Below are 16584 nucleotides of genomic sequence, written 5' to 3'. Positions count from 1 at the left end.
TAAGCGGTTTATTTTTTCGACAACGGTGGGCTTTTAGCCACCGTTACCAAAAGAGAGACAACATAAACTGGTTGGCGGCGGAATAAAATAGTTTCCCATCGACAGCTGGCCATCTAGATGGCAAACACCCGATTAACGGCAGATGGCGCCGGCGTCCGGTGGCCGGGTGCGCGCGGCGGAAGGGGATGGGAATGCCATCTGGTCGAAGAAGATTGCCTCCGGCAGTTCCAGCAGGGATGAATTCCCTTTTCTTGGCGTAGTAGATCTGCAACTGTTATTAAACGATAACGTCGACCCGTAAAGAGGAATAATAAAAGATTGAGGCTGCCAGTGGCAACCGGCTGAGGGCGTGGGACGGTCCGGTTCTTCCTCGTTCCGGAAAAAAAACATCTCCAGCGGGCGGGATCCTTTTCGGTTTGATTGATTGACCGGGTGTGTCGGTTACGTACGTAGGTTAAAGTTCGATGGTCCAGGAAAAAGCAAACTATCTAGGCAATCGGTGCAAACCGCACACAACCGGGTAATTCCCAAGTCCCAAGTAGCAGTTACTCAAGTAAAAAAGCGACGTTGGACTTTTCGTTCCATTTGCCAACTATCGTAATTTGTCGACATTATGAATCAAGAAGATGTAGCCCAGGTGATTTGGGGGTTTTCCCTCCATATATGTGAGCTGCAGAATAAACTATCCGGTTCGGTATGAAGCGAACCAGCAAAGCAACGTTGTAAGCAACCGAAGAACAGTTTGTAGACAAAGTTAGAACGCCACAAAGCTATAACCCTTAACTGTTGACAACGTTCTAAAAACAATTCACAATTGTATTTTCATGTTCATGATATAAGATTCGAATTCTAACCAATGAAAAATAGCTTTGATGTGGATAAAACTGGGTTGAAGAGTTCGATAAGACTTTCAAAATTTTACTCAAATGTTCTTCTCGAAATACAAATGGAATATGTGGATAGAGTTTAATAAAACATCTCAAATGTCATGAATTATTCGTTCAACAATCTTATAAGCATTCTATGAGGTGAAATTACTCTATAAATAACCAATAACGAAACGATTATATTCGCCAAAAAAATGCCATAACTGTTTTCAGTCTTTACATAAATGGAAAATGGAGTGAAACTATTTTTTTGCTACCGATTTTATCTCAACGGTTTAATCACAATTTTTACTTCAAATACAGAGAAAAGAAATCCTTTGAGTTTGACTTTCTTTATAATTTCATATCTGCTTTTGGTTTGGCTGCAAATTAGATAATTTTGTACTTTGCAGTTTACATCTAAACACATAAGTTTACATCAAATTGTGCATTTGTTTTTCTCTTTTTACTTTTTCGTAGCTTCATAGCTACCTTATAAGTTTGTCTTTAAATAAGGCAAAATTGCATGTGACACATCTTTTTTCATATTCATATAACACAGTAGGTGTGTTTATTTTTTGGAATAACTTTTAATTCCATTGCGTAGATCACTTCGTTCGGGTGATCTGTTTTCTTCAAATGATATTGCGCACTCAAGGGTGAAAACACCAACATTTGAGGCGGACAGTGCCTTGTCCAATGTTTTACGATACTTTCCCGGCGCAACTGCAAGCACTGGCACTTTCCCACATCCGATTCCGGCATCGTTTCGATTTAACCGCGCGCGCGAGACTGCACTAAAAAACACGCATAAAAGTGGCAAGCGTCCTGCGTTCGGTCGCCGCCAAGGAATCACCGAGCACTTAAAGTTTTCACTGTCAACACACAAGGCGCTCAAGGACAGCATTCGAGCGGATGAGCTGGCGGGATGGGTGTGTGTGTGCGTGGCCCTTCCGGGAGTCGAGGATTAAGTCGATTTACCGAGAAAAGTACACTATGTTCTATTCTCGGTCTATCGTTGGTGTGTGTGTGTGTGTGTGTGTGTGGATGTGCTTGTGCGTCTGGTTTCTCTTCCGCCGGTAGTTTATTCGCGAACTTCTCGCTCCCCACCCTTCCCGCCATCGTTCATCACCGCGTGTCACGGGAACGGGAAAGCGATGACCCGGAAAACACTGTGTTTCACTGCCATCCGGCAAACGCTGCACTGGCACGATTCGGGATAAAGTTGGCCCCGCACCCACCCGCAACCCTTCGTCGTTCACCGTTTGCACGATTAAGTGTTAATAAAGTAGACAAACGAATGCAAAACATTTGCAACCCAACCAACTCAAAGACTGTGACTCCTCGGAAAAGTCACATTCGCCTGGGGGGCTCGGAAAAGTCACGAATGAGTGGGGGGGCAGGACAGTATGTTCATTTAATTTCGCAATGCTTATCCGCAAACCCCCGGGGAGCACCCCGCACAAAAGATTGTACCATAAATAACTGGAAAACACGTAAATTTGAACATTACTTTCGAGTGACAGCGGAAAAGTGAATAGTGCAGGGGTAGGTGGGGCATTGTTGCATTCTGAGAGTAAATTGAAATAGGGTTTTCTCAGCAGTTTCTATAACAACTTCAACAATAGAGAATATTGTAGACAAAACAATCGAATATAATTTTTACGCAGTTAAATGTTGAGAAATGTATTAAAATTTAATTTTCAAATATGTTATTCATGTTAAAAGAATAAACGTGGCTGTCGAAAGACATTTTCGAAAAGAGAAAATATACTTAATAAAACATTGTCTAACGGAGATCTTAAAAAATCAACTGAAAATAAAAGAAAAAGGGAAATCACAGTAGTTTTCCAAATCAGTGCTGACGGTAATCGTTGCACCAAATCCTGAAATTGGTTAATAACATAGGATAACTGGATAAATAAGATAAAATAAAATAATAAGTTAATAAGATGGAATAAAAGGAGAACTGAAATTAATTTTAGAATGTCTTAGGTATAAATCTTTTCGTTAAAACTTATTCAACAAATCAATGGGTTGTGGAACTGTATGACGGTGCAAAAGCCTGAAGCGGTTCAGTTTAACATATTGAACCATATTGCCCCACATTCCCTTAAGGGGCGTAATCGTTTGGAATTGGGAACTCCTTTGGATGCTTAGATGAAGCCATGATACTTCTGGGAAAATTTTAATGGATACAATCAGACATCGGGCTGCAAAATTCAACCATAGTTTTCCACCAGACATCCCCCCTCTCCCCCTCCCTTCTCCCGTCAAACAGGCTTATGTGTGAATAACCAAGGAAGCGGTTTTCTTGTGCTCGGAGCTTTAATCTCTGTTGTGGGGCATTTTTCTGTGGGACTCCATAACCACCTCCGGGGTATGATGCCGCATTTCCACCCGGTTTTCCGGCAGTGGAGGGTGGTTTCTTGCAAAGCGCTCGCCGTCTTGTTTTTGATATGATTAATCTTCCGGCGAAGGCTAGCTGCCGCAACAATTGGGTTTTTGTTTCGGAGCCGGCACACAAACGCGACCGTGAAAGCAAAGCGGGCGGGAAAACAATGCCACAAACACACGCCCCGTGTTGTGTAAGGAGAGTATAAGGAGTGGAAGAAAAATAACAATAACAGGGACCGTCCGGTTTTTCCTCCCAAGCCCGAAAGGGGGCCCAAACTTCGCTTTTGTCGCTCGGTATGAATGTTTTCCTGCAGCTTTCCTCGCCCGGACGCTGGCTGCGGGAAAGCGTTCAGCGCGTAGCATGTTTTCTGTGGCCATCGTGCTGGAAATATTACGGGGGAAAGGGTACGTTTCGTATTTCCGTGGCACTAGTTGGCATCCAAACGGGGCCTTCCAGTTCCGCCAAACCTGAAACAACGGGAGAACGGGGTGGTGAACGGACGAGTTTTCCCTCCCCCCGAATACCCACTGGTTGGCTACAACTTTCACGGGCCTAATTTAGGGCCGATTGTGTTTGCCGAAGTGAAGTCGACCCGGCTCCGCAAGAAACCACACTCACTCGCAAAAACGGAGGGCAAAACCCTTTTGGCAGAGGCTTTTCTTTCATTTTCTTTAAACGCCAGAGTTTGCCATTGGGGGATGATATTAAGGTTTAAGCGATGGGTTTCAGGTTCCGGGAACCATTGCGTTCCCCATTTGGCAGTCGCACGTTGTCTAGGGTTATCCAGGGAAAGACTCGGTACACCTCGCGTGACGAGGTTAGGTCCACTTAGACAATCATTTGTTTTTGCTCACTCAGGAAACGAAAAAGATAGGTTAGGAAGAACGGAAGTCTTATTTTTAAACGAAACAATACAGACAAAGTTATGAAGTAAGGGTAGTCAGTATCTGTAGAACATTTAAGCACTACGAGAGCAATATTTCATCTACTGTCAATCGTTTATTTACTTTTAAACACTTTGCTTTAACGATTAGTAACGAATTTAAATGTTTTTGCAATTCTTTTGTGGCAATATGCTGCAAAATAATTTAATTTGATTATAGTCCATAGTTTAAAAAATTATAAAACAAATGATGTTATTATGTTTGCAAGATTATAAATTGTTAAACAATTTGTTTTTAGCAGCTTTATTGTTGCCATTTTTTACTTTTAATACTTGATAGTATTTTGTTCCGTTCCATTTTGTTCATTTTGAAACTTACAAAAGTGGTATGTTCATTTTGAATAGTTAATTGTATGTGAAGCTGTTGTTTGACATCCCATTGTCAAAAAAACACGCAAAATTTAAGTGATCAAACAATTATAAAAAAAAAAACAAATAGATGGTAATGCTTAAACGTTACACACGGAGGGTAAATATATACACATCGGTTCGGGTTGCTGAGAAATGTGAGATTTTTTTTTCCGATCCGTGCGTGTTAGCCTTGCTAGCTGATTGTTTGCCCTTTTGTTCACTTGTTTGACATTTCACGTAACCCCGCACAAAGCCGTCATGGCGCCTCGTTCACTTCTCGCAATCGGTCCTCGTTGAGGAACGGATGAGACCGAACCCGCTTAACCGCGCTGCTAGAGCTGTCGAAACTAGCTGTCGAAAGTAATCCCAAGACCGAAGGGCGAAAAGGGTCCCGAGCTGAGAATGCGGTCTAATGAGGCAGAGGCGGGTTTTGGGGCAGACGGAAGGCCGTAACGCCGTACCGGAAGAACCACGGTTCTCGGCGGTCGATGTTCAATGTCCCTTGCGAGGACCATCTCGCTGGTTCCATACACGCTTTTCATCCAGCATTTCGGAGCGTCTCCCCTTGTGTATCTTTCCAACGCGGATGCCAATGTGCTGGCCTCTTCAGTGGTAACAAATAATGCAAAGTGAACACGCCGTGACCGTTGAACACATTGTGCTGAAACGGGGCTCGAACGAATGACCTTTTGACCGGTTGCGGCAAAACGTTCTCGGGTTCTCGGTCGGCAGGGATTTCTTGTCCGAAGGCCGAAAAGTCGCGCACAGCGAAGCAGTGCTCGTGGTTGTAACACGGATTTCCATTCTCGTCGAAGCCCAGCCTTTGTACGCCTTTTAGAGGAAAAGCGTGGAAATGTTTCTGCCCTACGAAAGTGGTTTATACTTTTCGAGGCAAAAGCGTGAAAAATACTTGCCCGCACGGAATGAAACGAACGGGTAACGGAAACGGGACGGAACGGAAACCGACGGAACCGAAAACCAGGGCAATGGGCCATAAAAGAACCACGCCAGACCGACATATGATAGTAACTCATTGTTTCGGTGATAATTTTTCCACCCTTCGACCACCTACGGAGGGTGTGGTGCGATGTTAACGATCACGAATCGATTTTTGGAACCACCCCTACCCCAAAACCCTCCGGGGCCGCGTTCTAACCTTATCGCCGTCATAAAGCCACTATCTCGAAGATGACTGTTTGACACCCGTTTCACTCGGTTGCATCGGGCGAGACGGGGGGATTGGGTTGGGAAGGCGATGATAAGGGAAACCGGACGTCGAAGCAGGATGGCCGAGCGAGCACAATCGTTGCCGCCGGGTTGTTTTCAGTTGAACGGATTTTAATTTAATTTGTATTTCATAATGGCCGCCAGCTTAGGAACAAGTCTTTATCGCACGTTTATCCACCGGTGACAGTTTAAGAGTTTCAACAAGCAAGCCAAACTCATTCATTATACGGTTAGAAGAATTGTAGATTACAAAACTAGTTTAATACCTCAGCGTTAAGGGCAGGGCTCCAACCTGTTGATAGTGTACCGGGCTGTACCTTGTTTTGCAACAGTTGTTTAACGAATCAGAGTAATTCTGATACTATTGCAATTGCAAAGTAGTATTTTTCCTTCGTTATTATTTCAGATGGAAGACTGGGCGCCTCCATCGATAAGGGGAGTAACTTACTAGGCGCCTCCATCGCTAAGAGGAGTAACCTACCAGGTGCCTCCATCGTTAAGCGGAGTAACTTACCAGGCGCCTCCATCGAGAAGCAATCCTGCTTCGCTGTATGGCAATAACATCAATCTCGTCATTTCTTATAATTTTAAACAAATCTTGGGGACTTGTTTAGTAATAATAATTATCTACAATATTAATTTAGAAGCACTAGTACATTATAGAAATATTGGAAAACAGAAACGTCCAACTTATTTCGACAAAAACGGTAATCTTTTAATGTTTAATATATTTAAAGTAATGTAATGTACTTGAAATGTACTGAAAGCTGAACAACCAAACTAATAGTTTTATACGCTTAGAAAGTATTTGAGGATTGTCAAAAAACGACTAAACGAGATATAAAAAAACATCTTGAGTATTAGAATAGAATTTGTATTCGTGAAACGGTTGAGGAAAGTATAACGAGGAATTAAGTGTAAACTGATTAAATTTTCCAAGGCAATGATAAAGAAAATACATTTCATTTTCTCTTTTGGGCAACCAAACATTTGGCCAGTGTTCAGCACGTTTTGCAACGTTGAAATTTGTGTTGCGAAATCTAATGGTGCCCTAATCGAACAAGAGAGTGAATAGCACACGCAAAACGTGTGCGTGTGTGTGTGTGTTGGAGCAAAGGCGGCTCGAGTGCGCGGTCGTCGATAATCGATAAATTATTCCAAACGACCAAAGACGCCTTGTGACAAACGACACTCCCGGGAGCTCATTCATCCGGTTCCGGCGGGAGGAGTAGATAAGCAGGGCAGTGGCGGTCAGAGGGGGTGGTCAAGTGTGTGCGTGAGTGGGGGCTGGGAGTAGGGGAGAGGGGGGCCCTTTCGGGGTACTTACATTTGTCGGCTGCGTGCCTCCGCCCGTGCTTCGAACATCATTATCGAGAGGGGCCCGTCCGGTGGGCGCAGCTCGCGCGACGTGCGGATGTAGAGATAGCCCAACAGGGACATCGGGGCGCAGTACCTGTGGGAAAAGCGTGCCCGAAAATAAGGCACAACGGAGGAAATGGGAAAAAAGAGAGAAAGAGAGAGAAAATAGAGTGAGAAAAGCAAACAAAACAGCAGGTATTAGCGAGAAAGCGCTGGAAACCGGTCCGTAAAGGCAGCGTAGGTGTGCGAAGGTGCCGAAGGTCACGCAGTGGTGGTGAAGCACTCGGTAAACCACAATTTCCGCCCGAACAAAATGCAACGTGCCTGCATCCGTAGCAAACGGGGCGGAAAATAAAAAAAAAAACCAAACGATGATTACGCACGCTATCGGTTGCACAAGCAAAACAAAAAAACAACCAACGAACGAAACGAACGGTGTAAAAACCATACCGGCGATACGCGGACCATCGGAGAGGTGGGAGTTGACTGCTGTTTGAACTTTGCTCATTAAAATTAAAATCGAAGTGCTTGAAAGGTTTCGCTGCCGCAAACATCGGCGCCCTTTTTTCCCGATGGGAGAACGCACGGAGAACGTGTTGAAACGGGGCAAAATCAGCCATATTCCGTACTCCACTGGCATCGTTAAAGCACTCGCTCGGCAACCAACCGGAACTCCCGGTAGGGGAAACTGCTCCATGAATATGTAGAACGAATTGTGTTTAATTGGGTGTTTTCTAAGTTTTATCTAATCACTTTCTCTTAAACGGATAAATACTGTCTTAATTTAAGCAAGCACCTGCTTGTTTTTAGTTTTATCACATTCTATGATACTCCTTTATTATTTCACTTTGATTTGCTATGTTTCAAACATTTAAAACCATTTCCTTTGTGTTTAATAAAATTAGTTTGAAGTTGGAAAATTTTACCTTGAAATTCCCATCTAAATTATAAATGTTCCCTGTAGTAGAACATTAAAAGAGTTTCTCAAACACGTTTCACATTCTAGATTGTCTTTCAAATTAATGCTACCATATTAATGTTGTTAATATTGTTTTCTCATACCTTTGTCGAGAGAGATATGGATATGTTGCCTTACTTTCATTGTTTGATTTAATTATTTGTGCAATTAAGTATGGTATATTGATATTTTTTTTCATTTATACATTTTCTTATCAAAACGTGCGAAATAAAAAGAATGTCCTTGTTTGAGTGTTAAGAACACTTTGTTGAGTTCATTTTGTAGCGCTTCGGGAGACGAAAAACTGTGCTTTTTAACAAAATATTCGTGTTTCTAGAGGTCCATACAAGACCACTCTCCCATACGCTCTAGTTTTCCCAGCAGCGGCACCGACTCTAGACCTCCGAACGTGCTGAATGTTTCACTTTTCAAGCTCCAATCGTGGAGATGAACTAAAAAGCGCACATTATGCTGCGTCGAACGCAGCACGTGTCGGGCGCACTCAGGACAAACACGGGGTGATGAAAGAAACACACGGAGGATGGCGTTTTTTGAAAAGCGCTCCAAGGACAATACTTCAAACAGCTTTCAGGATCGCTCACTCGAGAGTGGTTACCGCGAGCAGCCAGCTTAATGTCTGAGCTTTTGCATTCCGTTGTCGCTCATTAGGTTTAAACAGTTCAGTGAAATTAAACATCGAGTAAGGAGTATGAAAGTATTGTCAGTATCGCGTTACATGACGATACAAGTAAATCCCGAAATCCAACCCAATCAACCTAGATTAATTTCCTCAGCTATGGAGAAGGAGCAAATGAATTGTTAATCCTGGAGTATGGCACGTTAGTTGAAGGCGAGTAATTCCCTCGTTTCAACATCCTTTGATGCTCAACGGTGCTATAAAGATAGTTTTACATTTTCTTGTCGAAACCAAGTATAAGATTATCGAATTACCGCGTGCATAAAACCACCCTTTTTGAGCCACAACTATTAATCAGTCCACTCCATTAGTCATCCACATATTATATACGGGAATAAGTTAGAAGTTAGTTAGTTGGTTTAGTAAGTACATTTAAAATTTTCAACTTTGTACAGCACTAACAAAGCAGAATAAATTAATCTTTCATTGTTCACAAAAGGTAGTAACAGGGAAAAATAAAAGCTAGTTTTCAATTCAAAACAGAGTAAATAAATTCAAAATCAAGTAAATTATAACTTTACTCCAATGATAGCGACGCGGAGCATTACAAAGCAAAAGCAAACACTCTGCAAGTAGCAACGTTTACATCATTTCTTTTAAATCGACATAATTTTAACAATATGAATTAACATCTTGTATGGATGAACTTTAAAAACAAGTATTGAATCAAAATCCTGCTTTCAAACAAATAGAGGTAATAAATACTAAAGGTTGCTCCATAAAGATGATCTTATACGCACAAAACGACGGTATCCAAAACGAATTTGCTAAAGTTTTTGAAGAGATGTTTTAGTGTTTTACTTTATCTTGAATGAAAAATAGCCCTGTTAATTTGATATAAATGTTTTACAACCCATATATTATATTAAACGAGAATAATAAAGTTTTCATAATTTATCCTGCATTTCACTTTGAGCTTAACTTTGGTGGTCTATTGCTAAAAGCATTTGATTTGGCTCAAAATTTCTGTGAGAATTCTGCGACTTATAAACAAAAACAACTTTTCTTGAATGAAAAAATCAAACTTGTTTCATTGGCAACCAATTCTGGTGTTTTTCCTCATAAATATCAAATACTCAACTGTGAATTAGGCTTCGCATGTTCATGTAGCACACACACACACACACATAGATAGACATGCAGACGATTATCCGATTATTCCTTAGTTTGAAAACACTTTCTGCTGGAAATTTCCCGAAAGCACCTTCTATCGTGGAATGGTTGCTCGGGGCAAGTGTTTTCCCGTCCCCCCTCCACCCCCACACCCCCGTATCCCACGGCAACCACACGAGACCAGACCACACGGTAATAAAATGTATCAAATTGCACCAGTTCCAGTTCGGGAGGCGAAGACAGCGCTCTCCGATGCTTGAGAGTGCCATCGCAAAACGGTCCGAAGTTAAGACGCCGGCATTGAAAACCGTCTAACGTTGAGTTTTTCGGGGCGGTAAAAAGTGTCGTTCCGAGCGAAACTGGTCGAAACCCGGTTGGACGACGGATGCCGGTTGCTAATTAAATCTCGTGTCCCTTTCTCCGGGCCACTTTAAGGGCTAGCACGTTGTACGTGCTCGTAGTGAGATTCGTAGTGAGATTCGAGCTCGACCTTTGGCAAAGCGTTACAGGACATTACACAATTCTTCGCCACCGTATCAGCCGGTTTCCAGGAGAACGCCTTGGACGAGGAGGGACGAGTTACGAGGCAGCATAAGGAAAAGGGTGGTTTGCTTCCTTGCCAACTGCGTCTCGGCTGTTTGGAGATCTCGTTCCGCCATCGCAGGTATATATTCAGTCTTTATTCCTCGCTTTTCGAACTGCACTCTACGTTTGCTGCTTTCGCTTAATCTCGTTCTTACATTTTTTCTAACTCAGCAAACAATTAGCACGGGCAGCGTTTCAATTAGTGTGAATTGCACCGGTGCCATCTCCGGAGTGTAGAATGCAAGCTACAAACACCCCCACCAGCACTACGGAGAGGAGTTACTATCTGTTTTCTGCCTCTTTTCCCTATGTGCACCAGGCAAAACCATTTGCTTTACACTGATTCGTTGTACACGGACATTCGGGGAGGGCACGAAGCGCCCTTAAGCTCAAACGACTAGCAGACACACCCACACATACAGACATGACGGCTGCGTGCTTAGTTTGAAGTGGTTTTCAACTCTAGATGGCCCACTCCGGAGGACACAGACGAAGAACTAAATGCAAGCCGTGTTCCACGAACGAGCTGGTTTCCGTGGAAGCCACGCGCGGTGGACATGAAGGAGGGGGGGTGCTGAGAGGCAGGGATGAGGAATGATGAAGATGGAATGTAAAAATTTGGCCCAAATTAGAATGTGCCATCCCAACAACGAGCTTACACACGCGAGCGACTGATTGCTCTCCCGAGCGCAAAACGGCGCGTCGCTTGACGGTGGAGTGGACCAGCAAAACACACAACCTCGCCCGCACAGTGGGCACTTGAGCGGAGCGAAATGCGTACAAAGTCTACTTTTGTTCACGCCATGGAATCGAATTTAAATTTCAACCGGTTCACTTTTTTAAAGTTCACCCCCGGTTGTTAAAGGGGGTTTTAAACGATTACCACTTTCACTTGACAGCATCTGTCAAACACTCATTTCACTAATGTGAAACAAAACTTCACCTGCCTAAACACGAAATAAATAAGCAATTTTAGTGACGCAACTAAGATTTCACTCAACGTAGCCAGGCTAGAAATTTATTTTACAACAAAGAAATTTATTTGACAACTTGCTCCACTGACAGCTTTAGAAGAAGTCAACAGTATAAAGCCATTTAAAATGATCGATGAAAGCAATAAACAGCGTATTATAGATCATTTACAGTACAGTTGTGAGTAGTGTAAGCGTGAGATGAGTTTGGAAAATTTCAGTCAACTGAAAATCTTTTTGACGTTTAGTGAAAAGTCTGCATTTTGTGCTTGTTTCATGTGTATTTATTCTTAGGTGGTTGAAACGTACTTGAAGCGTCAAAAAATCAGTTTGGCTACCTTTGCACAGCAAAAAGAACATCGACCAATGCTGGAGAGGTGATGTTCTTCTTCTAAAAAGCTGACCGTGGTTGTGATACCAATTAAATGTTAAATATTAAATGTTAAAGAGACTTTAGAATGGAAACGAACATAAAAACTGTAGAAAAGAAGGTCAACAATATTAAATAAGGCTTTGCAAGTTTGGTCAGACAACTCCATAACATGGGAAATCATTGACGTCTCGCCCTATTTGCAATTATTAGCAGAACAATGATTTGCTTGCAAAAAGGGAGTCGGGAATTACATCTTTGGCTAGTCCTGCAACCTTTGATACTCGTACGAGTAAAATACGATCTTTATTACAGATTCAACAGGTACATTACCTCAATGAATTGTCATTTTTAACAAATAGTTTACAAAAATAATCTTTAGTTATCAAATAGAACTTAATTTATCCAAATATGTGATGCCCAAAGTACCACTGTGCGCTCGGGGAGAAGAATTCGAGTGATGTACATTTGCATAGTGGAGATCGGTGTGTCCCGCCACTCAGCTAGTACATGTACACTCACCAAAAACCACCGCAACATTCCATACCTGCAGGTGCAGACAGCACCTCTCGTGCGATCATCGATTAAAGGGTCGTGCGAACACAACAGTGACTCCCTAAACAACGAGCCACAATGCCACGAGCGCCCGCAGTTGTGTGGAGTGTTGTGGTGTTTTTTGGTTGTTATCAACGAATTTCCAAAACCCCTCGTATGTCAGAGTACCATATTGTGTGTCCCGCGTTGGACCTTTGTAGATGGTAGATTAAATTAATACCCTCGTGGCCAGCGGGAGGTTCCGACTGGAGCGACTGAAACGACGTTCCGAACTCGTGGGCCGAAGCTGCCGGACGGGGTTTGTTGATTTATGGACACTTGACAACACACAGACACACACACCGGGCACTCCGGAGGCTCGGATAGGGCCGATTACGCAGCGGGGAGTGCAGTCGACCGAGCTGACAGCCGACCGTGTCGATGGGTGGGAGTCAAATCAGATGCAATTAGCATTCGCCAGCAATGAACCATTTCGAGTCCTGCTTTCGGACTCGCCACCGCCCGGGAAATCATCGAGAATAGGTAAGGGGGTGCGGGACAATCAGAAGTTCGGCGGTCTTCTGACTCTACGAACGGTCGCTTTCCTGCCAGCCGTGGAGGTTCTGTACGAGTGCCACCGTACCTGTAAGTGTGCTTCACCATAAATCCAATATGGTACCCTCTGCGGTTGATGTAGCCCTCGCCTCTACCACCGTCTCTGGTGGAGTCCATTGTAGATAGCCGCGCGTTCCTTCGAGTGAGCCTGTCCGCACATCGACGAGAAGTAAACCCCAAAATCTACCACCAGAGACTTCTCAGCATGGTGGCATTCTTCATCCCCAACCTGCTGCAGAATGGCCAGGACCAACAGGTTTCCCGGGATTGGATGTCATCCATTAAGTGTCTTCCGGCTGACACCGACATTGAGAGCGCGACGACAGTTGGCCGTTCTTACTCGTGCACCAAAGATGGTTGTGCAACATGGACATTACAGCGGCTCGGTTGCACTTCAATCGAGCCAGCACCTCACTCCCGCCTCAGTTCTTGATGAGATTGAGGTCCTGCCCCCCCCCCCCCCCCCCCATCGGAAGGCAGCGACCTTGCGATTCACCAAACGAATAAAATGGCGATAAATAAATCATGCAAATTACCCGTGCAGTTGGCGTCCCCTGGCGTTCAGAAGCAGACAACCCGAGTGGAGTGCGGCGATTGGTGGACATATGTCCCACCCGGGAGAGATTTATCGTTTTCCAGTCAAGTGAATGTCGGCTCTTCGCCTGCCGTCGACACTCTTCGGTCAAGCACTGCTTGTAAGATCTCCCGATTGGATGCACTTTTCTTCGTTTGTTTGCCTACTCTCCGTACATCGATCGCTGGCACGGATGCGATAAGTACTCGGGTTTTTTTTGTTAGGTTAGGAAATCGATATCGCGATCCATCATACTTTCGGGCACTCGTCGTCCAACACGTATCGCATCGTGCGACAGGGAGGACGTCTCCTCCCAGCTTGATAAGCGCACGTGTACGACTTTGGGAGGGAACCATCGTATATAGATAAAAGTAAAATGCTTGTAAGGCATACAAAGTCTCTCCCCGGGAAGGAAGAGGATTATGGCTTTGGGTTTCTTGATTCTCCAACTTTTCTGCAGCAGCGAGAAAGCCAGATTCCTAACGACGTCTCGTAAAAATAGGTACGCCTGGTGGGGTTGCCCTCCTTTACTCCGGCGTATCCTCTGTTGGCATGAGGATCTAATTTATTGGGACGACGAGTTCCGTTTCGGAGCCATCCAGGTAGACAGTAACGAGTTACTGACACACATACATACACCACGGTGTGTGCTCTTTAAGCCACCGGGCACTCCTAACGAGTTGAGAGTTCATTGTCACAGGTAGGTGGCCGTAGTCCTATGATAGTATGCGTATGAGGAGCGGAGCGAGGACGAACTGATGCCGCCGTGTTTCTTTTGCAAAACCTGCAAGCCAGCTGTCGATAGCGTCGCTGGCTACACTTGGTCGAGTTTTTGTTCGCTCCGCCTTCGGTTCCCCGGATGACGACCATGTAAGCCCAGGGTTCCTTCACCACCGTCGGATGGCAATTGTTCCCACGGGACGCCCTTCGAACCTGCTCTCGACAGACGGATTGGTCGGTAATTCGTTCGTTGGCATATGGCAAGTGTGTATCGACTTCCTCGGCTGCGTGCCAGGGTGCTTCGCCACCAAGCGATTTGGAGTTTGAGGTTCACCTAGATCAGAGCCAGGTTCGTGCGAGAGGAGGTCAAGTTTACGGCTCGTCGTTGCAAGTGGCATAGATTAACGTTCCACCCACACAGACGCGCGTGCACCTTCCTTCTCCCCTATCCGACGTCCCGTCAGCGGCTCGATGGCAGAAGATAAGGCACAACCGAGCAATACCCTCTTTTTGCGTGTGCGTGAAAAAAGGACGCAAGCTGTACCACCACTCGGAAAACCCGACCCAACGATGGACGATGGGGGTGTGCATTGAATAATTGAACAGCATTAAGCCTCGTACCCGTAAGGACCCCCGGCCCAAGGCTATCTCCGCGTTTCCTTCACCTTGAGTTTTTGCGCAGGGCGTCTTCGCTTGGTGCTCGGCCTACGCGAACAACGTACGCGGACGGTCGTCCGCCAGCACATTGTTGTCGTGCGCGTGTGTTCGTTAAACGTTCGTCTTTAGCCGTGCATTTTATTTGCCGAGCCGTAAACACGGAGCCCAATTTTGCAGTTTCAATTGTGGAAATCTGCGATAAGGGCGAGCGTACCGTCATCATCCGCCATGGAGCTGGCGGCTGGCATTCCATCACATGGCTTTTTTTCCTGCCCGCTTCGTTTGCATGCTCGTTCTAGAGTCCTGATAGGGACTTTGGTTCGTTTTTTAACGATCTTCCAAACGATTTAACGAACTGAAATACTTCGACAAGGGAACCCTCTACTACTTGTGCGCTGAGTCTGCTCAATCTGAGCAATTGTTTCCAGGAAAAAGAAGGAAATCGATTCCCTTGTCTTTCTTTCGGGAGTTCTTTTAATGCCACATGAGAGTATACTTGGCAGAAGTAACTCTTACTAGGTATCATAAGGTGTCTTAATCTTAAAAGTTCCACACATGGTCTACCTCTAAAAAACCCAATCATATAGCAGCGGAGATACAACTTAAGAGATTCGTAATACTTTTATTTAATTCTATTTGCTAACTAAACAACACTAATTAACAAAAAGGTTGAGATAGTTGTAATACTCGTATAACGGGGGTAAACCATCCACTCCGGGCGATCTCCTTGCGGTCACTGTGTATATCACTCTATTTTGGATCTATCCTAGCCTTTGAATGTACCCAAAATGTTTCGTTTATACGTGGCTATCTATCCAAAGTAGATAGTACCAAGATAATCTATCCAATCTCTTCCAAATTATATATTTAAAAGCCTTGACTTGGAGATACTGACGAACTTTTGAGGCCTTCTACGGCCGGCTTTATTTATATCTAGAATCAGGGTGCGGTATCGGTGTTTTGGAATTTGTAAAATGAGTGTTTTCGACATCCAAACAAGGGACAGAATAAGTAATTCACCGGCATTGCATTTCTCCGGCCGAAAGTATTAGACACGCAAGACGCAAGATCCGATTAAGGTGACCGCATCTGTTCAAGTTCGCCGCCAGGACCTGGTCGGAGATTGATTAGAAGCGGAAGATTGCTGCTTCAGATACTCCCTGCCCAGCAAGTTTGTTGATGTGACGTTTCGTCTACCTGTCGCTGGAAGGCGGGTACACGACATATTGGGACAAGTTGGGTGATGTCGAGAAGAAGAACTACACACACGGGACGAGAGGGACGAGAAACCGGACCACGAGGGACAATGTGGGATGGTCAAAACGAGCTCACTAAAACCTGCAGGGCGAATGGTTGTCAACGACGGGTTTCAATTCGATTGCTTACACGCTGCTGCTCGCGCCATTGAGCGCTCCTTCTCTTGAGCCCCATCACTCCCTCAACCCCTTTCCCTACTCCACCACCTCTTCCGCACATTCCGGACCGGCTAGAACGGTTGAGTTGTCGTGTGATAAGAGCATGGAGTTGGTTCCCAGCCTTTAGCCCGCCTCCTTCCGAATGAAGGAGAACCGGCTTTTGGTAAAGTTCAAGAAAGGAGGCAAACGAAAAAGGACGCGTAAGAAGGGAAGCGTATCGCACACACACAC

At 44.6% G+C, this 16584-nt stretch overlaps 1 protein-coding gene across 1 annotated transcript in view; it reads right to left on the bottom strand.

Annotated features, from left to right (window-relative positions):
- Positions 1-16584, bottom strand: part of LOC131291322 (G-protein coupled receptor moody) — a 52136-nt gene that overhangs the window by 21184 nt on the left and 14368 nt on the right. Inside the window, exon 4 of the mRNA XM_058320519.1 lies at positions 7113-7238. Coding sequence (XP_058176502.1) covers positions 7113-7238 — 126 coding nt within the window. The remainder of the gene's footprint in view (positions 1-7112; positions 7239-16584) is intronic.

The sequence above is a fragment of the Anopheles ziemanni genome, chromosome X (assembly GCF_943734765.1).
Source record: "Anopheles ziemanni chromosome X, idAnoZiCoDA_A2_x.2, whole genome shotgun sequence".
NCBI lineage: Eukaryota > Metazoa > Arthropoda > Insecta > Diptera > Culicidae > Anopheles > Anopheles ziemanni.
The sequence above is the reverse complement of the archived record's forward strand: the minus strand, read 5'-3'. Positions and strand labels throughout refer to the sequence as shown.